The following is a 27854-nucleotide window of genomic DNA, read 5'->3' on the forward strand; positions in this document are numbered from 1 at the left end:
GCCTCAAAAAAAAAAAAAAGTGGGAATCGATCTAACAAAAGAGGTGAAAGACCTCTACAATGAAAACTACAGAACACTAAAGAAAGAAATTTTAAAAAATCTTAGAAGATGGAAAGATCTCCCATGTTCTTGGATAGGCAGAACTAACAGTGTCAAAATGGCCATAATATCGAAGACATTGTACAGATTCAATGCAATTCCAATTAAAATAACGATGTACCTCATAGAAATAGAGAAAGCAATCATGAAATTCATTTGGAAGAATAAGAGATTCAGAATAGCCAAAGTAATTCTTAGTAGCAAGAGTGATGCAGGAGGTATCACAATACCATACCTTAAACTATACTACAGAGCAATAGTAACAAAAATGGCATGGTATTGGCACCAAAAGAGACAGGTAGGCCAAGTACGAAATAGAAGACACAGAGACAAACCCACACAAATACTGTTATCTCATACTAGACAAAGGTGCCAAAAACATACAATAGAGAAAAGATAGCCTCTTCAACAAATGGTACTGGGAAAACTGGAAATCCATATGCAGTAAAATGAAATTAAACTCCTATCTCTCACCCTGCACAAAACTTAACTCAAAATGGATCAAGGGCCTAGGAATAAGACCAGAAACCCTGCACCAAACAGAAGAAAAAGTAGGCCCAAATCTTCATCATGTTGGCTTAGGACCAGACTTCCTTAACAAGACTCCCAGAGCGCAAGATGTGAAAGCAAATCAATAAATGAGATGGATTCAAACTAAAAAGCTTCTTCTCAGCAAAAGAAATAATCAACAATAAAGAAAGCCTACAGAATGGGAGAAAATCTTTTCCACATGCAGTGCATTTCAGACAGAGTGTTAATCTCCAAAATTTATAAAGAACTTAAAAAACTTTACACCCAAAATACAAAGAACCCAATCAATAAATGGGATAAGGAACTAAACAGACACTTCACTGAAGATATACAAGTGATCAACAAATATATGAAAAAGTGTTCAACATCTCTAGTAATTAGAGAAATGCAAATCAAAACGACCCTAAGATTTCATCTCACTCCAGTTAGAATGGTTATTACCAAGAATATAAGCAATAACAGGTGTTTGGTGGAGTTGCAAATTGGTGTAGTCACTCTGGAAAGCAGTATGGAGAGTACTCAGAAAACTTGGAATGGACCCACCATTTGATCCAGTTATCCCACTCCCTGGTTTATACCCAAAGTATTTAAAATCAGCATACTACAGTAACGCAGTCACATTAATGTTTATAGCAGCTCAATTCACAATAGCTAGTGGAACCAACCTAGATGCCCTTCAATAGATGAATGGATAAAGAAACTGTGGTATATATGCACAATGGAATATTATTTAGCCATAAAGAAGAATAAAATTATGACATTTGCAGGTAAATGATTGGAATTGGAGAATATCATGCTAAAATATCATGCTAAGTGAAATAAGCCAATCCCAAAAAACCAAAGGCCAAATGTTTTCTCTGATAAGTGGATGCTGATACATAATGCAGGCAGGGGTGGGTGAGAGAATGGAGGAATGTTGGATTGTGTAGAGGGAAATTAGGGGAGGGGAGGGGAGGGAGAAGGAAAGATAGTGGAATGATACAAACATCATTACCCTAAATACACGTATAAGTATACGAATGGTGCTAATTTACATCGTGTACAACGATAGAAATGAAAAGTTTTACCCCATATGTGTACAATGAATCAAAATGCAGTCTGTAAAAATAAAAATAAATTTAAAAAATAACAAGAAAAATAAAAACAGCCCTTAAAGAAAACACTGCATTTATAGTATTAGGTTTTCCCCACCAGATGGCGCTGTTGCCAACTCTATAGAATTGGTATGGTTTCCAGTATGAGTGGATCAAAGTTGATAATGTCAGAATATGATTTAGGGAACAGTAAAGCCAGCAGAAATGGTCAATCCTAACCCACCAGCAAGGTAAAATTTGACAGTTCTATCAGGAAGCAGTTTCTTGTCCTTGGGTGTTTATTTGATACTGGGATGCAATTCCATTAGAATCAAAGTAAAGGTCTGGGGAAGATTTTAGACTAAAGATTGTAGGAAACTATTAAATTTAAGTATGAACATTTAAATTTTATTTCAAATTAGTTTTAATTTCAATTTAATTTCAAATATTCAAAACATTTACATGGTCCAAAAGTCAAAATTATATATAAAAAATGTTAAGGAATGTCTTATTTTCTTCTCTCCTTCTCATATCCCATAAGTAATTTTTTGGTTAATTTATATTTATAGTTTCTCTTTACAAAATAAAAATATTTGTATATTCTGATTACCCCATCTTTCCTATATAAAAAGGAACATACTATACATAGCATTTACATTTTTTTCTCCCATTTGAAAATATGTCCCGAAGGTCAGTCCTATTTAGGTGTGGAGACTTTCCCGATTCTCTTTTACAGGCACAGAGTATGTCACTGTATTTATTCAACTAGTCACTTCTTGATAGACACTCGAATTGATTCTGGTTTTTAGCTATTATAAATAAAACCACAATATTGTTTTATGCAAAAAAGAAAAATTAAATGATCTTAAAAATTCACTTTGAGAAATTCTGCAACTAATGGCAATCCTTCTTCCTCAATAAGACAGAAGCAAATTTTAAATAGAGAGAATCCCAGTGGGGGATTCCTCTCTGTAAAGAAAAAGAAGATATCCAGCCACACTTGGAGAAAGTTCAACAGCGAACACAAATTGAATACATAGGATCACACACCCTTACACTTAGAAATCCAAGGGAAATTTCTGCTTTTCCCCCTTGAAACTCATTCTGTTACTAACATTTCAGTCTTAAAGGAGGCTCTTTTCAGATCTTAAAGAATTTTTATATGATTTTTTAAAGACATTTAAAAGACATGGGAGTGAGAAGAAGGAAGGCATACTCATAAGTTTTTTAAAAATATTTTTTAATGTGAGGCTGAGGATCAAACCCAGTACCTCACACGTATGAGGAGGCTAGTGCTCTACCACTTAGCTGCAGCCCCAACCTACATAAGTTTTTCTAACCCACTAATCCTAGGAAAGTTTGCAGATAGATAAGGACTCAGAAGAATATGATAATGAAGGAAGTGGAAAAGGAAAACAGGCTCTTCCCCCATCTCCAATCTTAAGGTGAGAAACAAAGCAGAGTGACTTTGGTTTTAAAGTAAAAGAATATGCACATAAAACATCTGAAGAAATCTACCTGTACAGTGAACATGCAGTCCACTCCATACATTCCCCCAGGCTGCAGGTACAGGGCGACCCTCCACTGTGTCCCAGCCTGCCACCACTGAGGAGTACAAGAGAAATAAAATATCCAAAACCTTTTCACTGAATCCTCCAGGTTCTTTCTTTGGGATCAGTAAGCAATATTCTTGGGGTATCTGTAGCCCTGGGGTTGAATATTAGTGCATAAAATTATTTTCTCTTTTCTTTCAGGTTTCATTAAGCTCTCAGTTTCCACTAAATAGTGTTAAGAAAAACTCAGCATTTCATAATACTATAAAAAGGTTTCTTAAAATGTCTTCTTTTCAACTGTCACTTATAGCAACAAAAACAGAATACGTTTTAAAACTGAAAAAGGATCTATTGTATCTAACAGGCCTTGGTAATATATTAACAGAATTTAATCTTTGAGAACTGTTCATTTTTTCCATAAAACAACATGTCTCAAGTGACATTAAACAGTAGCTAAGTATAATCTGATTCAGTAGCTCCCATTTAACTGAGCACTAGTCAACATTTCATTTGGATGGCCTGTATCCTAATAAAATCATATGGGTTATGTATATTCTCATTATTTCCATTCCAATTCCAACTTCTCAATTAATCAGAACATACCTTTCTAAAATATGCTTAAAACTTTAATTTTTCCATTACTGATCATGGAGTGGAATAAAAAAAATAATTTCCCCTGTACCCTCCTGAGTTCTTAGCTAGGATCCCCCAAAGGACAAATCAATAAGAGAAACCAAATATATGCACACAACAGAAAAGAAAACAGGGAAAAGTTATCCAAGAAGTGGTCTTGAACTCTAGCTTATATAGGGTCTTCAACTGAAAGAAATATGAAGGGGAGGCAAATAATGGGAAGGTGACCAGAAAAAGCATGGAAAACAAGAGTAAAGTTTGTTTTAAAGACTTGAGCTGATGCCTTCTCCATTGATAGGAATCTCTAGTGATTCAGTCCTCCTTCTCTTCCTGTTTCAGACAGTGAGACACCATTACAAATGGAGATTCCCTCTTCCATATAAAGTTCCTCAGAAATGGGTAATTTGTACTGTTTTCAGAGCTTCACTATGTCTGTTTCTCAAAATAATACTTATAAAAAAGTGCCTTATTTGGGACAGCATATTCTGGTCTCCTACAACACAAAACCCTTCTGCTAGCAGCATCTTAAAAATACTTTGAGAAACACAAAATACCATATTCCACCCACATTGTTTTAAGTTGGTTTGAAGGAGCCAATATTATTTCTACCACAAAATGAATGTGGGGTGAAACAGGGGAGGAGGGAAGGAAGAAACAAACTTAGCCATTCTAGAAATCCACTTCAATAGGGAAGGGAAATAGAAATGCTATACATGCATGGAATAAAAATGTAAGGAATCCCCTTTCTTTTTCATTAAATCATTAGTTATACATAGTAGTCGGGTTCATCTCAACAAATTCACATATGTGTGCAATTCTATTTTAGTTCATGTTCCCTTTTTCCTCCCTTCCTCCTTCCCCCCATTCTTCTTCCTCTACTCTACTGATCTTCTTTTCACTCATCCACTTATTTATTTTTTATTTTTACTTACACATAAAAGTGAAATTTCCTGTGGTATATTTATATATTCACATAGCATTTTTAAAAATTCATTCCATATTTAGTCCCCTTTCCCATCCTTCCTCTCTCCCTTTCAATCTCCTCCTTATACTCTACTTATCTTTCCTATATCTTTATGATATTCAATCCTCCCCTCCTTTTTCCTTTGTTGTGCTCTAGCTTCCACATAATGAAACATTCAACCCTTGGTTTTCTGGTTTCCTTATTTCACTTAGCATGATGTTCTTCATTTCCATTCATTGAACAGCAAATGCCATAATTTATACTTCTTTATGGCTAAATTCCACTGTGTATATTTCTTAATGCAATCAACTATTGATAAGCATCTGTGCTGATTCCATGATCTGACTATTATGAATTGTGCTGCTATAAACATTGAGGTGGCTGTATTGTTATAGTATGCTGATTTTAGTTCTTTTGGATAAATACCAAGGATTGGGATAGCTGGGTCATATGGTGGTTCCATTCCTACTGTTTTGAGCAATTTCCATGCTCCTTTCCAGAGTGGTTGTACTATTCTGCAGTCCCACTAGGAACATATGAGTGAATCTTTACCTCCACATTCTCAACAATAAATTATTGTTTGTGCTCTTGATAATTGCCATTTGCCATTCTAACAGTAGTAAGATGAAATTTTAGTGTAGTTTTGATTTGCATTTCCCTAATTGTTAGAAATGTCAATTGTTTTTTCATTTGTGGTCCATTTCTAATTCTTGATTTAAGAAATGTCTGTTTAGTTCTTTTGCCCATGTATTGATTGAGTTATTTGGGTTCTGGGTGTTAAGTTTTTTGAGTGCTCTATATATTCTGAATATATATCCCATCAGAAAAGGAGTTGGCAAGGATTTTCTCTCCTTCTGTAGGCTCTCTCTTCACTCGTTTGCTGTGTAGAAACTTTTTAATTTGATGGCATCCCACTTGGTTTTATTTCTTCAGCTTTAGAAGTCTAGTTAAAGAAGTCAGTGCCAGCACTGATATAATGGAGTGTTGACCCTGTCTTGTCTTCTAGCAGTTACAAGGTTTCTTATCTAATTCCTAGTCTTTGGGCCATTTTGATTTGACTTTTATGCAGTGTTGAGAGATAGATGTCTAGTTTCATTCTTACAATATTACTATCCAGTTTTCCCAGCATCATTTGTTCAAAACACTGTCATTTCTCCAACATTTTTGACCTTTTTATCAAGTATCACATGGCTGTAAGAATGTGGATTTATTCCTGTGTCTCTGTTCTGTTCCATTGGCTTTCATGCCTATTTTGATGACACTACCATGCTATTTTTGTGACGATAACTCTGCAGTATAATTTCAGATCAGGTATTGGGATGCCTCCTGCATCACTCTTCTTACTCAGGATTGCTTTGGCTATTCTGGGTCTCATTCTTGTAAATGAATTTAAGGATTGTTTTTTCTAGTTCTGTGAAGAATGTCATTGGTATTTTGATGGGGATTGCATTAAATCTGTATACTGCTTTTGGTAGTATGGCCGTTTTGACAATATTCTGGCCATTATAAAGATATAACATATCTTTTATATAAGATATATATTTATATAAGATTATATATTTATATAAGATATAAAGATATAACATATATCTATAACATTGAAGTAAGATCCTTCTATCCCTAGCTTCTCCAGTGTTTTTAGCAGTAATGGGTCTGCATTTTATCCAAGGCCATTTCTGAATCTACTGAGATAATCATGATTCTTGTCCTTATTTCTAATTAAGTAGTAAATTACCTTTATTGATTTACATTGAAACAACTTTTATCCCTGGGATGAAATCCACCTGATCATGGTGTATTATCTTTCTGATGTGTCTTTCAATGTGGTTTGCTATATTTTACTAAGGATTTTTGCATCAGGGATTTTGGTCTGTAGTTTTCTTTCCTTGATGTGTTTGTCTGATTTTGATATGAAGATTATACTAGTTTCACAGAATATAGTTGAGAGTGTTCCTTCCCTTTTAATATCATGGAATACTTTGAGAAAGACTGGTGTTAGTTCTTTAAAGGTCTGGTAGAACACAGCTGAGAACCCATCTGGTCCTGGGCTTTTTTTTTGTTGAAGGTTTTTAATTGCTGTTTCAATTTCATTACTTGATATTGGTCTGTTTAGATTTTCTATATCTTCCGATTCAATGTGGGCAGGTCATATGTGTCTAGAAATTTGTCAATGACTTCCAGAATTTGCATTTATTGGAGAATAAATTTTCAAAATACTTTCTACTGATCCTCTGTATTTCAAAAATATCCGTGGTGATATCTCTTTTTCATCTCTAATTTTGTTGATTTGGGTCTTCTCTTCTTTCATTTAGTCTGGTTAAATCTTGATCAATCTTATTTATCTTTTCGAAGAACAAATTCTTCATTGCATTGATCCTGTGTTTTTTTACTCTCATTTCACTAATTTTGGCTCTGATCTTTATTATTTTCTGTCTTCTCCTGATATGGAAATAGTTTGTTTTCCCTTTTCTAAGGCACTGAAAAGCATAAGCTTATTTGAGATTTTTTTTTTTAATGTAGACACTCAATGCTATAAAATTTCTTTTTAGAACTTCTTTCATACTCTGAGATTTTGATATTTTTTATCTCTGTTTTCATTTGTTTCTAAGAATTTGATTTCTTCTTTGTTTCATTCTTCATTTAAAGGAAGATTATTCAATCTACGTATTATGTGGTTTTGTTTTTCATGCTGTTGATTTCTAGTTTCATTCCATTATGCTCTGGTAGCATGCATAGGATTATATCAATTTTGTATTTGCTAAGACTTACATTGTGGCCTACCATATGTTCTATTTTGAAGAAGATTCCATAAGCTGCTGAAAAGAATGTAAATTCAGCTGTTTGGGGGTAAAATGTTCTGTAGATGTCCATTAGGTCCATTTGATTTATAGTATTATTTAGATTGAAAATATCTATATTGATTTTATGTTTGAATGACCTGTCTATTGTGATAAGGATGTGTTGAAATCATTTATTATATTGGGGTCTACTTGAGATTTAATGGCAAGGAATATTTTTTTAAATATAACTGGATGTGCTGACATTTGGGGCATATATATTTTCTATCATTATAAATGTTGGATTTTTTTCCTTTTCTGGGATGTAGTGGCCTTGTCTCTTCTGATAAATTTTTGCTTGAAATCTGCTTTGTTAGATATGAGAATAGCTACTCTGGCTTGTTTTCAGTCTCCATTTGCATTTTTTCCAACCTTTTACCTTCAGCCTATATTTTTTGCCTATGAGAGGAATCTCTTCCAAACAGCATATAGTTGAATCTTCTTTCTGATCCATTCTGCTAACCTATTTCTTTTAATTAGGGAGTTGAGACCATTTGCATTCAGTGTTAGTATGAATGTGTGTGGTTTGCTGCCATTTTCTTTCTTTTTTTTTTTTTTTGCTATGTTTAATTATGTCTTCCTATTTAGATTACTCTTCTATTGATCTTTCTGTACTTGAGAGCTTTGAAAGCTTTGTTTTTTTGTTTTTGAGTTCCTCTATGTGAAGTTTATCTTTGAGTAGTCTTTGTAGTGCTGGCTTGGTGGTCATGAATTCTTGTAGCTTATCCTTGTCATAAATACTTTGTAGTCCCACCTGGAATTTGAAAGAAAGCTTTAGCAATCTTATTCAACAATTATTTTGTTTTAGAGTTTGGAATATCTCATGCCAGGTCCTCCCTGACTTCAGGGTCTGAATTGAGAAGTCAGAAGTGAGCCTTATTGGTTTGCCTCTAAATGTGATCTGATGTTTCTCTACTGCATCTTTAAATATTCTTTATTTTCTATGTTAGGCATTTTGATTATGATGTGTCTTCAGGAGCTTCTTGTTGGGTTTGGTCTATTTGCAGTACTGTATACCTCCTGTGTGAATGTCTATCTCATTTCTAATATGGGGAAAATTTTCTGTTACTATCTCATTGAAAATGCTCTTTATACCCTCATTTTGTATCCCCATGTGTTCTTCTATCCCAGTGATTCTCAGGTTTGGTCTTGATATTCTCCCAGAGTTCTTATATATTCTGCTCATGTTTTGTCATTTTCCCTCCTTTACTGCACATTGTGTACTCAAATTAATGTACCTTGTCTTCAAGGCCTGAAGTTCTATCTTCAAGGGTTTAAGTTCTATTTTCTATGTAATCTAATCTGCTGATGATGCTTTCAACTGAGTTTTTAATTTGATTGTGTCTTTCATTTCCAAAAGTTCAGATTGATTTCTTTTCAATATTTCTATTTCTTTATTGAAATGATTTTTCATCTCTGCTATTTGCTCTCTTAATTGATTCCTTAGGATTTTTTTAAAGTTAACTGAACATTTTAATAATCAGTTTTTTATAATCTTTCTCAGTAATTCTACCCCCTTCCATATCTTTGGGATCATTAGGGGATTGTGAATTGTAGGATGGGGGTTGTTTGCCTGTTTCCTCATGTTTTCAGAGGCCTGAGACCTGTGCATCTATTGAAATGGATTCCCCTTTCTCTTTTCTATGCATGTTCTCTTGAGTAAAGTTATCTTTTTTGTCCTGGGACTTCTGATTTGGATATATGAGAGGAGTTAAAGGGTGGGACATGTGGTTGCCCTTTGATTGTTCCTCCCTGGGGCCTGGTTTTTGCCTCCCCAATTCTGAGCTGGAGCTCAGGTGGGGCTAGATCATGTGTGAAATAAGATTCATTGTTGCTTAGCTGAGTTGTATTTCTCAGTATCTCTACCCTGTGATCTTGATGTGTCTCAATCACTTTCCAGCTCCTTTTAAAGGGAGGGGAAATCAAAGATAGCACTAATGTTGGCAACAGAAGTACAGCCTCAGGATAAATGTCAGGTTCTACTTTGACATCTATAACTGTACCTGCCACCTATATAGGAATGGTGGAATTAGCATTTAAAATCAGTACCAACAATAAAAAACTCTGAACTAGATCAGACATTTGACAACAGGTGCCTACCATGCTATCCACTGTGATAATAATCAGAACATGAATAGGGTAAGAATTAAATAAACTATAAAATATTAGTGGGATTATTATTTAAATAAGAAAAAAATAGGGTAGGAAGGCAAGAGAAAGTTTGAAATAGGTTAACAAAAAGTGATCAGAGGAGAGGCAGGTAGCAGATGTCAACTCTAGAGAAGAAATAAAAAACTGAAAGGAATGAATAAAAGAGAGGAGGAGGGAAAAGGAAATTTTAGCTATTAATGGAAGAAGAGAGTGAAGAAAAAGAGATAGGAGGGTTGAGAACCAAGGTATAAACAAACTCACAAATGTAACATCAAAACAACTCAAGGGCTGGGGAGATAGCTCAGCTCATAGAGTGCTTGCCTTGCAGGCACAAGGCCCTCAGTTCGATCCCCAGTACCGCAAAAAAAAAAAAAAAAAAACCACTCAAATCCTCGTATAAATATAATTATACCCCACCTAATTTGAATCAAGGCTAAATAATAGGTGCAGAAGAAAGCTATTAATGTGAATGTGAAATTATATGTATTTTTTAAATCTCTTAGCACAGTGAGAACATGCACACATACTCATTCACACACACACAAAATCATGTACGATGGAAAAAAGTAAAAATACACAATGTGAAATGATGTTTGAAAAAATTAAAAATTTAAATAATTAAATTTTTTAAAAAAATGGGAATAGAGAAAAAAAAAAGAAAAGAAAAAAAATTAATGAGAAATAAAGGACCTGTTTGCACTACAGTGGTCAAAACCACGGGCAGGAATGGATTTTCATTTTTTATATTTATTTTTGGCTCTGTACCCCTTGGGTCAAAAGCTGGGAGTTGCCAAGTCCAGTGTCTCTGTGTTCCTCACCTAGCTGCCAGCTGAGTGTACTAGCTCTCAGCTTCCCATCTTCCAGTACAGCATGGGTAAGACTGGGGAGTGCTGATGAATTGTGTCATTCTGTAGCAGGGGTGGTACAGAGCTCTAAATGGGCAGTTTCAGTAGCTGCAGTTTTGTCTTGGGTGAACTGTGGAACTCTGTTGGTGGGTATTTGGGATTTGATCCATGCCTCCTGTTGCTGGGGAAATACCAGTCTCTGCTAGATGTCTGGATCTCTGGGGGCCCTTGTAAAATCCACTTTTAGGGCACAGGGACTAACCCCCCACAGGTTTCACCTTCAGTGCTATGAATGTGAATTACCAGGTATCTACCCTGGAGTGCAGACACTCCTGAGCGGCAGCTATAGGTATCTTCCTGAAAGCTCTTTAGAGTACCAGCAACAGAGGGAGATTTCTCCCCTCAGTATTTGGAGTCTATATGAGTCAGATAAAATTTTCTTTGTTGCTATTTCAGTCACCATGGTTCAGCACACTCTGCAGGTCATAAAATATGACTGATGGCTACTTCCTTTACATGTTCCCAACTTGCCTCTGCTGGCTGCCAGCACAGTGTTTAGATAGTTCCCAGACTGTGCCTGTAGTTGTTTTCTGGGCCACAGATCTCAGTTCTCCCTGAATCCTCCATTCTGGGGATTTAAGTAATTTTTGGTTGGTTTCATTGAATCCCTTCCCCACTAACTCTGTTCATGAAGATCAGCCTCCCTCTCTAATTCACAGGTTCTCTATGCTCCCTTCTTCCCTTTGTTGGCAGTAGTCAGCGAAGCTGGCACATCTTTAACATACTATTTCTTATCTGTTTAAAATTCGAGTCTCTTTGTCTCTATAGTTTCTTTTATAGTGCAATATTAAGTTTCAGTGAGTTCCTTTTGTTGCCCACCTTGCTGAAAAAGTCTAATGCTGAGGAACTGCTGGGAAGTACATTCTTCCTCTAATCCACCATGTTCTTTCCCCCTCCCCTCTGTTCTATATTGATTGAAACTTTAATTTTTAAACAAACTTCCCTTCCTATTAGCATGAGAAGATGTGACCTCATGGATTTAAGGGACAAAATAAATTAATTAGAATTTTTTTATTCTTCAGAAACAGAATGAACTATTATTTCCAGTACCTATTCATTTTTTTAAAAAAATCATTTCTATTTTGTTGTTGTTATTGTTGTTTCAGTATTAGGAATTGAATCCAGGGTCTCACATGTTAGGTAAGTACTCTACCCCTAAGCTATATCCCCAGTCCCCAAACTGTTCATCTTTCTTCAGAAACATTAGAAGAACAAAAGTTTTTACATAATTTTGATAAACTATGTGGAGAACCACTCTTACTAAATACCAAAACAGAGTAAATGTTTGAATTTTCAAAATCTGAAACAAAATAGAATTTAGCTATCTCTTCTTCAAAATACTGTGCTATTCTTCATGGCGCACGATGAGACAGTAAAACTAATTTTCCATGCTGGAAAAAAATAACTTTCCATAGCAAAAAAAGGAACGAGGTAAAATCAAGCTCTCTGGCACTGTCTTTTGGCTTGTTCAAATTCCTAAGAAAATTATTTTAGTATTAGAAAAAATGTATTGACCAGAATCAAAACAAAACAGAGACAACTACTGTTCCTAACACTTTTTCTTAAGCCTTATTTGCTCCATTTATTAGCAATTATGTATTAGTTTTGCTCACTTAAATAAACAGAAGGTCACTGGCCTAAGACTGTCTCTGTACTCTTAGGTCCTTTGTAAGAAACCCCAACCTTATTACTTAAACCCAAACCTAATTTGGAAGTGTATGTTAGTAAAAAACAGATGAATTTCAGTCTATCACACGCAGCCAACTGATAATACTATGCCCAAATAATGCAAACTTTGTTTTGCTTCTGTGTTCAGTTTATAAAAGCTCCCTGCTCATGCTGCCAGGCAGAGCTCTCACAACCCCTTCCTTGCTGAATGCTGTCCAATTCTTTTTTTTTTTTTTTTTGCTCAAATAAATGGTTAATTCTGTCCAAAGTTTTTCATTTAACCAATTAAAAATGTGCCTGCATGCAACAACTACATATCACAAATTCTAACGAAAATTTTGAAAATAAAAACTAAAAAACTGTTCTCAACATCTTACAGAAATGTTTTCTAAAGTGACCTCACCCCCAGCATCATCAACATCATCTAAGAACCTATTCAAAAATACAAATTCTCTGGCCAAACTACAGACTTACTAAACTGGCAACGGGTTGTGGAGGCAGGGGTTGTATTTTAATAAGCCCTCTGAGTGATTCTGATACCAGCTGGAATGTGAGAACCACTGTCTTTGGGGAATTTAGAAAGAAGTCCACAGGTGACACTGAACAACACACTAATTATAAAACTAGATCAACAGTCCTTAACTTGACCTTCACATTAGTATCAGCAGGGGGTTTTAAAAATGAATAGGTCCAACTCCAATATTCAATTTATCCAATTTAATGGTTATGGGAGATGAGGAAAGCTTGGGCACTGACAATTTTTTTAAAGACTCCCAAATGACACTAAAGTGCAGTCAAAGTTGAGAGCCAATTATCTAGAGGATTATATTTAAAAGCTAGAGTTCATGAAAAGTTTTAGATTAAGAATTTTGTAAATGAAACATGAAAAGTTAGCTTTCAAAACCAATATACATAAAAAATTCCATTACAAAAAAGCCAGGTCACCCCAAACTGTTCATTTTACTCTTTCAAAAGGTTACATAAGACATTCATTATCAGAGTAGGATCTTTAATAAACTATGTATTTTTTATACACATGCACATACTGGCATGTTGTTATGCGTAAGTTTTAAAAACAAAAGGGGGCATTATAGTCTTTGTCTTTACAAACCACCTGATATGCCTAGGGAAGCAAGACATATCATGAAGTAACAATAAGGTACAAACACCAAATTCTGAGTTCAGATGAATATACTGACTCAATGAAGGAAGAAATCTTGTCCAATTGTAATAGCCTTTATGACTGTAAAAAAAGAAAGAAAGAAAAAAAGAAAGACTAGAACTTCAGTCTTTAAAAATGTATGTTGGTAGGCAGACTGATGAGAGAAAAGTGCATAAATTTTTTTGTTTGCTTTAGAGGAGCAGATAAAATGTGATATAAAATTTCTCCCCTAAGGGGTTCCTCATCTTAAGCATCAGTTGTTGCAAATGATACAACTATTTTTTGATTCTCCCAAGGATGGAACAGAGTACTATTCTAAAAAGCACAGGTCAGAAATGGGACAGAAGTTAATTCATTATACACAGTGGCTGCCTTAGGGCAATGATTCTCAATCACTGAATCACTTGGAGGATCTGTTTAATCAGACTGTGGCATTTAAGATCTTGGTTTGATTCTGGGGTGGGACAGAAGAATATGCATTTCTAATAAGTTCCCAAGCACTACTACTGCTGCTACTGTAGAGAAAACCATTGCCTTAAGATACTAAGACTTAATTGTCTGGTAGAATTCTAGTTAAGAAATGCTGTTTGCTATAAAGTATACCTTCATTTTGACTGTCATTTAAAGTACATACAGAGAACAGAGACCAGTAAGAAGAAGCAGAATCAACCTTACTATTCCTATTCAAGACATCTTCATCCTGGTCTGTTTCACTACAATCTTTTCCTTAGAAATAAATGAAATAGCTGTTACATCTATAGGAATGTATGCAAACACAACACCAACTAATATCATGGGGGCCAAAAGAACAACCAGTACATTCAGATAGCATGTAGTGGAAAGATTCTTCCCAAGCTTCTGTAAAAAGGTAGACATTCTGCCTATTGATAGCACCACAGAATACTTCACCAATCTTTTCATATCAAAACTAGTATTTTTGGTGATAGGGATTGAAGCCAAGGCCTCAAGCATGCTAAACACACACTCTAAAACTGAGCTATATTCTATCCCCAATTCTTATCATTTATCTTTTTTTTAAACATGTTTTAGAAGAATTTCTCAAGTTTGTTCTCTACATATACAACTTCACTATTCGTAATATTCAATTCTTACCTATCACTTTCAAAATGGAATGTCAGTTCTGCTATTATATTTTAATTCCGTGTGATCCTTCCTAATGTTACTTGTTTCCCTTTTCAACTGGAAGCCCTTTCATCTGAGTTTGCCATCTCCTTATGGGGTTTCTTTCCAGTTTCATTGGGGCCACATTTTCTTACATGCTACTGGGTATGCCCATTGCTTTGTTTTCAGTTTTTCTTGGCTCTCCATATTCACAGGGTGGCTTTTCCTCAATACATCACATTATTTGCCTTCCCCTTGTGTATTAGTCAGCTTTTTCGCCATCATGACTAAAGGACCCAACCAGCACAATTGTACAGGAGAAAAGTCCATAGAAGGCCAGCTCTATTCCTTGGGGCTCAAGGTGAAGCAAAACATCATGGTGGAAGAATGTGGTAGAGGGAAGCAGCTCACATGACGATCAGAAAGCAGAGAGACTCCACTAGCCAGATTCAAATATATATCCCATAGTCACACCTTCAATTAACCACTTCCTCCAGCCACCACTCAGTTAATCTCATCAGGGATTAATTCGTTGATTGGATTAAGACTCCCACAACCCCAATCATTTCTCCTCTGAACCTTCTTGCAGTGTCTCACACGTGAGCTTTCGGGGGACACCTCACATCTAAACCATACATACTTAGCAGTTTTTTCTTTTTTAAAGAGCTTCTATTGTTCCCTGGGTTAACACTTCCATGACAAAGACAGTAAACTATACCATGTTCCATGTCAGCCAACCAGAAGGCAACATTAGGCTACCCTTGATTTTGCTTTTTAACCACATAGCCGCTAGTGGAACCAGCCCCTCAAAAAATGATGGGCAAGATCTAATCAATTCCTGATACCCAAGAGGTTTCATTTAAGGTGGTTCTACAAGAATATGAAGGGAGTGGGGAAACTTGTATTCCAAATTGGGATTGAACCAGACAAGCACTCTACCTCTAGCTATATCCCCAGACCTTTTTCATTTTTAAAAATTTTGAGACAGGGTCTCACGAAGTTGCCAGGCTGGCCTCAAGCTTACAATCCTTTTGCCTCAGTCTCCAAAGTCATTGGAATTACAGGCATAATACCACAATCCACAGCCAGCAGGTAGAATTTTTGAAATTCTGCTTTTTGGCCTCCTATCTAAGTTTTATCTGTTGCTGGGGTTCAGAACACATAACCCGAGGAATCCAAGATGGCGGACTAGAGGGATGCTACATTCCTTGTCACTCCATGACTAGGGATTCAAGCAAAGGAAATACTGTTTCTCTGTGAGGCAGAAGCCGCTGACCACTAATCCCTGCTGTTTACCCCATGTACATCTGCTGTCTGACAGCATATCACCCACATTTTGAGGGAAGATTGCTCACTGACCACTGCCTATCATCTACCATTTGCCCATTTGCCCACCTCTTGCTTGCCCATTGCCCACGGCTGGACATCCACCTGCCAATCATTGTCCATTAGCCTGCAGACTGCCAGTGGATTGCCTGTTGCCCACTATTACCTGGAAGCTCATTGTCACAGTAAACTGTAGGATTGGTTACATGCAGCTACCACCATCTTAGGATACCACCCAGGGCCTGCAGATTTGCCACAGCCTCTACCACCATCTTCGGGTGTGGCCACCTCAGTTTGAGGACACTGGTCAGGGCCTTGAGATATACTGGGGTACCTGCAGGTCTGGTTGCACCTGAGGTCTTTCTGCTTGGAGTGGTAGTGGCTGCCATCTGGCTGCCTCTTTGCAGGGTTGCTTCTTTGTGCGAGCGCATCCTTGGTGGTCTCTTTGCAAGCTGAAAGGACACAGATCTTAGAACTGCAGCAAGGCAGAGCCTGGGGAAGCTGAAGCCCAGGTCTATCAGACTGCAGCTAGGTTTGCATGGGCCAGACTGACTCTGGCAAGCCTGTGGAAAGCTGGAGACTAGGGGCAATTCCCTGGGGGGAGCACAGGTTGAAGACACTGGAGAAAACTGGGCTCTCTCCAGCTCAGTGAGTCCTGAAGTGCACAGGGATGGAAGGAGCTGGCTACAATGGGTAGGAAGACTGGAAGAAGGTGTGAGGGCATCTTGCTATCGGCTCACCCACCCAACCCACTGGACTGGTGCTGACATCAAACTTTAGACAACCTCACCAACAGGCAGAGAAGGGAAGCTGAGAAAATTTTTGAAAGCCAGTGGAAGCAATCGTTCAATTTTCCATTGAGAATTTCCATTTTTTTTTCTTTTTTTGCCTTATCATACCTCTGCTATCTTTGAATTCAAATGTTTTTCATGCATCGCTTTATTGAGGAATGGGATGTCTGAAAACTATATTGCAGTTTTTTGGTGTACTCTTATATTTTTACTTTTTTTTTTAATCTGTATACATTTTTTCTTTCACCTATCTGCCCCTTGAACTCTTTCTCACTTCTCTCATACTAACGGTCAACCTCCTTTTCTCTCTTTTTTTTTTTATTTAGCTTTTAATTTTTTACAGACTGCATTTTGATTCATTGTACATAAATGGGGTACATAATTTCGTTTCTATGGTTGTACACAATGTAGATTCATACCATTCATGTAATCATACAAGTACATAGGGTAATGATATCTGTCTCATTCCACCATTTTTCATACCCCACTCCCTCTCATTTCCTTCTACATATTCTCAAGTTCCCCCATTATTCTCTCATTCCCCACCACCTACCTCATTATATATCACCCTCCACTTATCAGGGAGTACATTCGGCCTTTGGTTTTTTGGGCTTGGCTTATTTCACTTAGCATGATATTCTCCAATGCCATCCATTTATTTGCAAATGCCATAATATTATTCTTATTTATGGCTGAACAGTATTCCATTGTGTATATATACCAGAGTCTCTTTATCCATTCATCTGTTGAAGGGCATCTAGATTGGTTCCACAATCTAGCTATTGTATTGGCTCCCTTACTCTTACTATAAACTTTTACCTCTATCTTCTCTCCTTCTTCCTTATAAACATCACATCTAACACTACTTCTGTTCCCTCATTGTCCATCATTTGAAATGGTAAACCCTTTTAGCAAACTTACTGTTTATATCATAGACAATAACTGAACACTTCATTTCTGCTTATTATGACAAAACTGTAGATGCATTAAGAGAAGTCATTTTGGTTAAAGGTTGCATACTGTTTGCATTTGGTGCTGTTATTAGTCTCCCCCTTTAAGGTGAGGTACTGGAAGTCTTCAGGGACACTATAAGACTACAGGGTAGAATCTGTACTCTGCCTCAGATCCATTCTGCTAGGTGAGAAGACACACAAACAACATAAAAAAAAACAAGGGAACAAAGCACCTCAAACAAACCAAGATATTCCAACAATAGAATCCATAAACAACACAGAAGAAGAAATGTCAGAGAGGGAGTTTAGAAAATACAGGAAGTGAAAGATCACTTCAATAAAGACAGAGAGTCTAAAAAGGAATCAAGCAGAAATCCTTGAAATGAAGGAAACAATAAACCAAATTAAAAATTAAATGAGAAGTATCACCAACAGACTAGACCACTTAGAAGACAGAACCTCAGACAATGAAAGCAAAATATATAAAATATATAAAATAAAGTCAACCACACAATAAAGTAAGAAACCATGGGAAACCATGGCAAATATATTCAAGAAATATGGGATAACATGAAAAGACCAAATTTATGATTTATCAGAATAGACAAAGGCATGGAGATACAAACCAAAGGAATGCACAATCTTTTCAATGACATAATATCAGAAAACTTCCCAAATCTAAAGAATGAAATGGAAAATCAACTACAAGAGGCTTAACGGACCCCAAATGTACAAAATTACAGCTGACACACACCGAGGCACATTATAATGAGTATAACATACAGAATAAAGATTGAATTTTAAAGACTGTGAGAGAAAAAAATCAAATTATATATAGGGGGAAACCAACTCGATCTCAGCTGATTTCTCAACCCAGACCCCCAACTCAAAGAGGTCCTGGAATAATATATATCAAGCAGTGAAAGAAAATGGATGGCAATCAAGAATTTTATATACAGAAAAAATTAAGCTTCAGATCTGAAGATGAAATAAAAATCTTCCATGATAAACAAAAGTTAAAAGATTTCACAACTAAAAAGTCTGCATTATAGAACATTCTCAGCAAAATATTCCATGAGGAGGAAATGAAAAAAAAAAAAAAAAACAATGAAAATCAGCAAAGGGCTGATTTTCACTAAAGGCAAGGTCAATCAAAAAAAATATATGCTGTCTTCAAGAGACTCACCTCCTAGGAAAAAACATCCACAGACTGAAGGTGAAAGGTTGGGGAAAAAAAATCACTCACATGGACTGTGTAAATAAGCAGGGGTTTCCAACTTCATAGCAGACAAAGTGGACTTTAAACCAAAGTGAGTCAGAAGGGATAAAGAAGGACTTTTCATACTGCTTAAAGGAATCATTCACCAACAAGACATAACAATTGTAAATATATATGCCCCAAACAATGGAGCACAGACCCTTCTCAATTTCAAGACTCAAACAAACCACAATACAACAATACTGGATGACTTTAACCCACTGGATAGATCTTCCGAACAAAAACTAAACAAAGAAACTGTAGAATTAAATAATACAATCAATGATTTAGGCTTAACGGACATATTTAGAGTATTTAGTCATCATCAAGCAAATACACTTTCTTCTCAGAAGCACATGGATCCTTCTCTAAAATAGATTGTATGTTCTGCCACAAAGCAACTCTCAACAAATACAAAAAAAAAAAAAAAACAGAAATATTACCATGCATTCCATCAGACCATAATGGAATGAAACTAGAAATCAATAGAAAATAGAAGTTACTTCAAAACCTGGAGACTAAATAGCATGCTATTCAATGATGACTGGATAGCAGAAGAAATCAGGAAGGAAATAAAAAAAATACAGAGGTAAATGAGAACACCAATACAAAATATCAGAATCTCTGAGACACTATGAAGGCAGTGCTAAGAGGAAAGTTCATTGCATTGAGCTCATACACTAAAAGAATAAAAAGTCAACAAATAAATGACCTAACATTACATCTCAAAGTCCTAAAAATAAAAGAACAACTCAACACCAAAAGCAGCAGAAGATTGGAAATAATTGAAATCAATGAAATTGAAACAAAAGAAAAACATTGAAAAAATTGACAAAACAAAAAGTTGGTTCTTTGAAAAACATAAATAAAAACATAAATAAAATTGATAAACCCTTAGTAACACTAACAAAGAGAAAGAGAAAACTCAAATTACCAAAATTCATGAGAAAAAAGGAACTATCGTGATGGACATTACTGAAATACAGAAGATAATTAGAAACTATTTTGAAAATTTATACTCAAATAAAATGGAAAATCTCAAGGATTCAACAAATTCCTAGAGATATACAATCTACCCAAACTGAAGCAGGAGAACATACACAAGTTAAACAGATCAATTCCAAGCAATGAAATAGAAGAAACCATCAAAAGCCTACCAACCAAGAAGCCCATGAGCAGACGGATTCTCAGCGGAGTTCTACAAGACCTTCGAAGAAATATTAACACCAATACTCCTTAAATTATTCCATGAAATAGAAAAGGTGGGAACCCTTCCAAACTCATTCTATGAGGCTAGTATCACCTTGGTACCAAAATCAGACAAAGACACATAAAGGAAAGAAAATTTCAGACCAATATCTCTCATGAACATAGACACAAAAATTCTCAATAAAATTCTGGCAAATCATATACAAAAACATACTTAAAAGACAGTGTACCATAATCAAGTGAGGTTCATTCCAGGGATGCAAGGTTGGTTCAACATATGGAAATCAATAAACATATAATACATCATATCAATAGACTTATAGACAAGAATCATGAGATCATCTCAACAGATGCAGAAAAACCATTTGAAAAATACTGCACCCCTTCATGTTCAAAACACTAGAAAAACTAGGGATAATAGGAATATACCTCAACATTGTAAAAGTTATCTATTCTAAGTCCAAGGTCAATATCATTCTAAATGGAGAAAAATTGAAAGCATTCCCTCTAAAACAGGAGCAAGGCAGGGATGCCTTCTTTCAGCACTTCTATTCAACAATGTCCCCGAAACTCTAGCCAGAGCAATTAGACAGACCAAAGAAATTAAAGGAATATGCATAGGAAAAGAAGAACTCAAGTTATCACTATTTGCTGATGACATGATTCTATATTTAGAAGATCCAAAAAATTCTACCAAAAAACTTCTAGAACTCATAAATGAATTCAGCAAAGTAGCAGGATATAAAATCAATATCCATAAATCAAATGCATTTCTATACATCAGTGGTGAATCCCCTGAAAGAGAAATTAGGAAAACTACCCCCCCATTGACAATAGCCTCAAAAAAATATATAAAATACTTGGGAATTAATCTAACAAAAGAGGTGAAAGACCTCTACATTGAAGACTACAGAACACCAAAGAAAGAAATTAAAGAAGACCTTAGATGGAAAGATCTCCCATGCTCTTATATAGGTAGAATTAATATTGTTAAAATGGCCATTCTACCAAAAGTGTTAGACAGATTCAATGCAATTCCTATTAAAATCCCAATGACATTCTTCACAGAACTAGAAAAATCAATCATGAAATTCATTTGGAAGAAAGAGACCCAGAATAAACAAGGCAATCCTTAGCAAGAAGAGCGAAGCAGGAGGCATCACAGTACCAGACCTTAAACTATACTACAGATCAATAGTAACAAAAATGGCATGGAATTGACACCAAAATAGACATGTAGACCAATGGTACAAAATAGAAGACATAGACCCAGACCCACATAAATACAGTTATCTCATACTAGGCAAAGGTACCAAAAACATACACTGAAGAAAAAATAGCCTATTCAACAAATGGTACTGGGAAAACTGGAAATCCATATGTAACAAAATGAAATTAAACCTCTATCTCTCATCCTGCACAAAACTCATCTCAAAGTACATAGAAGTCTTAGGCACTAGAACAGAGACCCTGCTCCTAATAGAAGAAAGTGTAGGCCCAAATCTTCACTATGTTGGCTTAGGACCTGACTTCCTTAACAAGACTCTTAAAGTGCAAGAATAAAATTAAGAATCAATAAGTAGGATGGATTCAAATTAAAAAGTTTCTTCTTAGCAAAGGAAATGTTAACATGAATAGAGAGCCCACAGAAATAGAGAAGATCTTTACCATATGCACTTCAGATAGAGCACTGATCCCCAGGACCTATAAAGAACTCAAAAAACTTAACACCAAAAAACAATTAACCCAATTAATAATGGGCTAAGGAACTGAATAAACACTTCACAAATGGAGAAATACAACTGATAAACAAACATATGAAAAAATATTCATCACCTCCTGCAATTAGAGAAATGTAAATGAAAACTGCTCTAAGATTTCATCTCACTTCAGTCAGAATGACAATTATCAAGAATACAAGCAATAATAAATGTTGGTGATGATGTGGGGAAAGGTACACTCATACATTGCTGGTGGGACTGCAGATTGGTGCAACCAGTTTGGAAAGCAGTATGGAGATTCCTCAGAAAACTTGGAATGGAACCACCATTTGACCCAGCTATCCCACTCCTCGGTTTATAGCCAAAGGACTTAAAATCAGCATACTACAGAAAGACAGTCACATCAATGTTTACAGCAGCTCAATTCACAATAGCTAAACTATGGAACCAACCTAGATGCCCTTCAACTGATGAATGGAAAAAGAAAATGTGGTACATATACTCAACGGAATATTACTTAGCCTTAAAGAAGAATGAAATTATGGCATTTGCAGGAAGATGGATGGAACTAGAGAATATCATGCTAAGTGAAATAAGTCAAACCCAAAAAAACCAAAGGCCAAATGTTTTCTCTGATAAGGGGATGCTGATCCATAGTTGGGGATGGGTAGGGAAGAAAGAAGGTATTTTTGGATTATGCAGAGGGGAGTGAGGGTAGGGGTGGGGCAGTAGGGATGGGAAAGACGATAGAATGAGATGGACATTATTACTCCATGTACACGTATGATTACACTACTAGTGTGACTAAGCACCATGTACAGCCAGAGGAATGAGAAGTTATGCTCCATTTGTGTACGACATGTTAAAATGCATTCTATTTTCATGTATAACCAATTAGAACAATTAAAAAATTAACAAAAACCACATATCCCAATGGGCCATATTTTAAAGGTCACTCTCTGATTTTCCCCATCTTTCTGTAAGAGAGCTAACAATAAAGGAATTCTCTGAGCAACCTCTCCTAAAAGTACATCATTAGACTGTCAAGTGAAGAATATTCTGCATTAAGACTAGAGGAAAGAATGCTATCAGGGAGGCCAAGAACCACCTAAGCAAACAGGCCTTGCTAAGTCCCCCAATCTAGCACACTGCCTCACATTCCTTTTCTGTAATCATATTCTCTCCAAACCATCCATTCTGCATTAAACCTAAGTATAAAATACAGTCTTTCCTGGATCTTCGGGTTTTCAAGATTTCTGCGTCATGTAAAACTTTGATTAAATAAATGTTAACCTTCTCTCTTGTTAATCTTTTGTTTTAGAATGTCAGCCATGACCCTTGCAATTGGGAAAAGAAAAGAAATTACTTTTTCTCCCCATACTATCTTTCTAGGCTGAGTTAAATTCACCATCTTCTCCATGAAGCCCCCTTTTCACCGTGAAGATCCATTATGAACTCTCACTTCTTTAAAGTCTTGTTTTTGTTATAGGCATAGTTGTATAATTTACTATTTGTTCTGCAATTTTTTTCATATTCACTCCAATTCCATATCAAGTTATTCAAGATCAGTTATATTTCAGAGTTCTTTATAATAGCACAGAGGCAAAATAAATATGTCAACTGATAGAAATGCAGTTTTAGAGAAATTTTTAACATTACCAGCGTCCACTAAGGTGAAATTATATACAATAGATACAACTTAGTCAACCACATTCCCATCACTGATAATCTAAGGGGAAAAATCTACATTCCTGTTTCTCTTCTGAAGTTGCTGAAAGCAAGCAATTCATTAAGTAGAAAAAAAGGTTCTACATATGAACCAAAAAAATGCAGTTTTTGTTGCTTAAGATATCTTGTTGCTGGGTGTGGTGGTGCATGCATGTAATACCAGCAACTCAAGAGGCAGGAGGATTGCAAGTTCAAGGCCAGCCTCAGCAACTTATCAAGACCTTGTAACAAAATAAAAAATAAAAAAAGAGCCAGTGATGTCACTCAGTGGTTAAGTGCCCCTGGGTTCAATTCCTGATACAAAAAAAAAAAAAAAAAAAAGGAAGAGAAATCTTGCTAATTCAAAAAATTAAAATAGTATATAATGTAATTAAGAACATAAAATACTCTTGTGGGTTGAGACAGTCTAAAAGTGTTATAAGTAGATACTATAAACCAAACCTGCCAGGATCCAAAATCCAATCCACACATGATTTTGTTTCAGAGAGTTCTGGATTTTCATCATCTTACTTCCATTTAAAAATTATTCACTTTTTTTAAAATACAACTCACTCAGATTAATGGAGAGTAAAAAGACTACTTACCCCACCCATTGTAATTCCATCCATAAGTGCGATGTATGGTTTCTGGAAAGAAGCTAAAAGAAACAGAGCTATAATTTTAGTTGCAATGTTTAAAATATATTCACATTTCCAAAAATCATGTTAGATAGACTCTATTCTTCCTGGGATATTTTTGTAAGAAATATCAAATAGGACTATTATAAGGCTAATAAAATGTATTATTTTTTAAATGTCAATTCATATACAATCCTGATTAGTTATTCATTATCACTAAACAACTCAACCTTCAATTTGAAACAAATTCTCATGTAACTCAGTAATTAAGAAACATAATTAATATCTTATAAGCTACTGATGTTTATGTACACAGTTGTAATTTAAAGAACATATTTGTTTTCCATATAACTAAAGTATCTGGATACATACAAAGAAGTACAGCATACAAGGAAAAGCATGGACTGGGAGTTAGAGGACTCAGATTTTAGCCTCAGCTTTATCATTAACTGGCAATTCAAATTAGGTATTAAATGATAAATATATAGATATGAATTATACATAATATATATACATGCCAGATAAGGGTATCTTATATATATATAAGATGATGAGACTTAACATGGCCTCAGATGTCCTTTCCCAGTAGAAAATTCTGTTAATCATATGAACTTCTCTTGTCATCCATCCATTCCCTCTTTTATTTTTTCCTCTGAGAGGGAAAGTTGACCAGAACATAACAAAAATATAAATCATTGAGATTCTTTTATAACTTTTTGCTAAGATTACCTCCTTATCAAATGCCAATATAAAACTTCAGGGTTTTGATCCACCTAGCAATTCTGGAAAATGAAAAATCCAAGAGTAGACATGACAAAAGATGGGTAGAGAAAAAGCCATATTTTGAAGAGAATTTGGAAACAAAGTGAAGACGTATAAGTTCTATGATCCACATTCTACATACTTATGTCTAGAGAAACTTTAACATATGGACATTACAAGGTTACAATCATCTATGCTAGTAACTAGAAATGACCTAAGATATCCATAAATGTAGAATAAATAATATGGGATATAGTCATAATATTGGATACTATAGTACAGTTATACTCTGTCTTATTAGAAACAACTTAGGGAACAACATATAGATGCTCCTTGACTTATGAATTTTCAACCAGTAAGACCACTACTAAAGTGGAACTATTGCAAGTAAAAACACATTTAAAATATCTAACTTACCACACATCACAGAGGCCGTTCACCCCTGTGAACTGCAGCTTGCTGCTGCTGCCCAGTATCATGGGAGAGTACTGAACTGCGTATCACTAACTCAAGAAAAGATCAAAATTCTAAATTTGAAATACAGTTGCTATAGAACATGTACTGCTTTCACACCACTGTAAATTTGAATGATTAAAGTAAACCACTCTAAGTCAGTCAACATTATATGTAGTAAAAATTTATGTAAATTTCAAAACACTAATAAGTTCATAAGCATGTAGTAAAATTAAAAGTTATGGTTGTATCACTATGCCCAGCCAATGGTTGCTTCCGGTTAGAGAAAGGAATGACACAAAAGAAAACCACAAAATGGGCCAAATTGTGGCTTTAAAAATTAAAGTATTTTTTTCTTTTAAATAAATTTTTCAAAATCAAGCAAAAATAACATATTGATATCTGTCATTGTTGGACTGGTGGGTACATAAGTATGTGCTACGTTATTCCCTGTAATTTAACTTTTGAAAACACATGTTTGATAAAAGTAAATACTGCTTTGCTTCCAGTGAAACCCAGAACCTTGACTATAAGGAAATTTCATTTCTGAATTCCTTGAAAATTAGGAAATGATACTACATTTTATATAGAAAGGTGGAACCCAAGTTTTTTGTAAGAAAGCTAACTATATGATCAGAAATCCATGTTTTCAAATTGATTTCATGACAAACAGCAGTTAAGAATAGCCTACAAATATAATCATTCTGTAATAAGCAGTCAAAATACTTTAATCAACTTTATTTATGCCTAACATACAGTATATAAATTTTCAATAAATCAGGCAAGGTGGCACATGCCTATAATCCCAGCAACCTGGAAAGCTGAGGCAGTAGGATCATTAAGTTCAAGGCCAGTCTCAGCTCTTAGTGAATCCTGAAACAATTTAGTATGATCCTGCCTCGAAATAAAAAATAAAAAGGGCTGAAGATATGGCTCAATGATTAAGCACCTCTGGATTCAATCCCCAATATCCAAAAAAAAAAAGTGCCTACTGATGACATCTTAACAAATCATACTGCCCACCCTATTTCTTGATTCCATTTTCAAAGCTTTCCCGAGAGTACACATACCAATGGCATTGTTCAGTATATATTCTTCTCTGAAGAAAACTTCAGCAAACTTCTGTTTTGCCTTTGTAACTTCTGAGAGTTCTAAGAAAGGAAAACAGTTAGAAATCAAAAAGAGGAACAATTCAAAACCAAAAAAGGTGTTTTCTAGTCAACATATTAAGATATATTAAATTAAAAATACTATGATAATTAAGTACTGGGGGGGGCTCCAAAATGGCTTGATAAAATTGAAGTTGATCATGCCACAGAAATATAGAGATCCACAAGTCCAGTATCAAAATTTCAAGACAAAATTCTTTTTTTTTTTTTTATTTATTTATTTATTTATTTATTTTTTTTACGTTTACATAGGGTAATGATGTTTATTATATTTTTCCCCTCCCCCCCACCCCTCCCACCCCTCCCACCCCTCCCACCCCTCTTTTCCCTCTACACAGTCCTTCTTTCCTTCATTCTTACTGCTCTCCTTAGCCTAACTCTAAACCTAACCCTAAACCTAATGCTAGCCCCTCCCACCCCCCATTATATGTCCTCATCCGCTTATCAGCGAGATCATTCGTCCTTTAGTTTTTTGAGATTGGCTTATCTCACTTAGCATGATATTCTCCAATTTCGACCATTTGCCTACAAATGCCATAATTTTATCATTCTTCATTGCGGAGTAATATTCCATTGTATAAATATGCCACAGTTTCTTTATCCATTCATCAACTGAAGGGCATCTAGGTTGGTTCCACAATCTGGCTATGGTGAATTGAGCAGCAATGAACATTGATGTGGCTGTATCTCTGTAGTATGCTGATTTTAAGTCCTTTGGGTATAGGCCAAGGAGTGGGATAGCTGGGTCAAATGGTGTTTCCATTCCAAGCTTTCTGAGGAATCTCCACACTGCTTTCCAGAGTGGTTGCACTAATTTGCAACCCCACCAGCAATGTATGAGTGTTCCTTTTTCACCACATCCTCGCCAACACCTATTGTTGTTTGTATTCTTGATAATCGCCATTCTAATTGGGGTGAGATGAAATCTTAGGGTAGTTTTGATTTGCATTTCCCTTATTACTAGGGATGTTGAACATTTTTTCATATATCTGGTGATTACTTGTACATCTTCTTCTGTGAAGTGTCTGTTCATATCCTTAGCCCATTTGTTGATTGGATTATTTGTATTCTTCGTGTAGAGTTTTTTGAGTTCTTTATAGATTCTGGAAATTAGCGCTCTATCTGAGGTATGGTTGGCAAAGATATTCTCCCACTCTGTAGGCTCTCTC

At 35.5% G+C, this 27854-nt stretch overlaps 1 protein-coding gene across 1 annotated transcript in view; it reads right to left on the reverse strand.

The window, feature by feature from the left end:
* Nucleotides 1-27854, reverse strand: part of Hibch (3-hydroxyisobutyryl-CoA hydrolase) — a 95783-nt gene that overhangs the window by 35872 nt on the left and 32057 nt on the right. Inside the window, exons 4-5 of the mRNA XM_047543753.1 lie at nt 26587-26667; nt 24269-24321 (exon numbers count right to left, since the gene is read on the reverse strand). Of these exons, the coding sequence (XP_047399709.1) occupies nt 24269-24321; nt 26587-26667 (134 nt within the window). The remainder of the gene's footprint in view (nt 1-24268; nt 24322-26586; nt 26668-27854) is intronic.

This window comes from Sciurus carolinensis, chromosome 3, assembly GCF_902686445.1.
Source record: "Sciurus carolinensis chromosome 3, mSciCar1.2, whole genome shotgun sequence".
Classification (NCBI taxonomy): domain Eukaryota; kingdom Metazoa; phylum Chordata; class Mammalia; order Rodentia; family Sciuridae; genus Sciurus; species Sciurus carolinensis.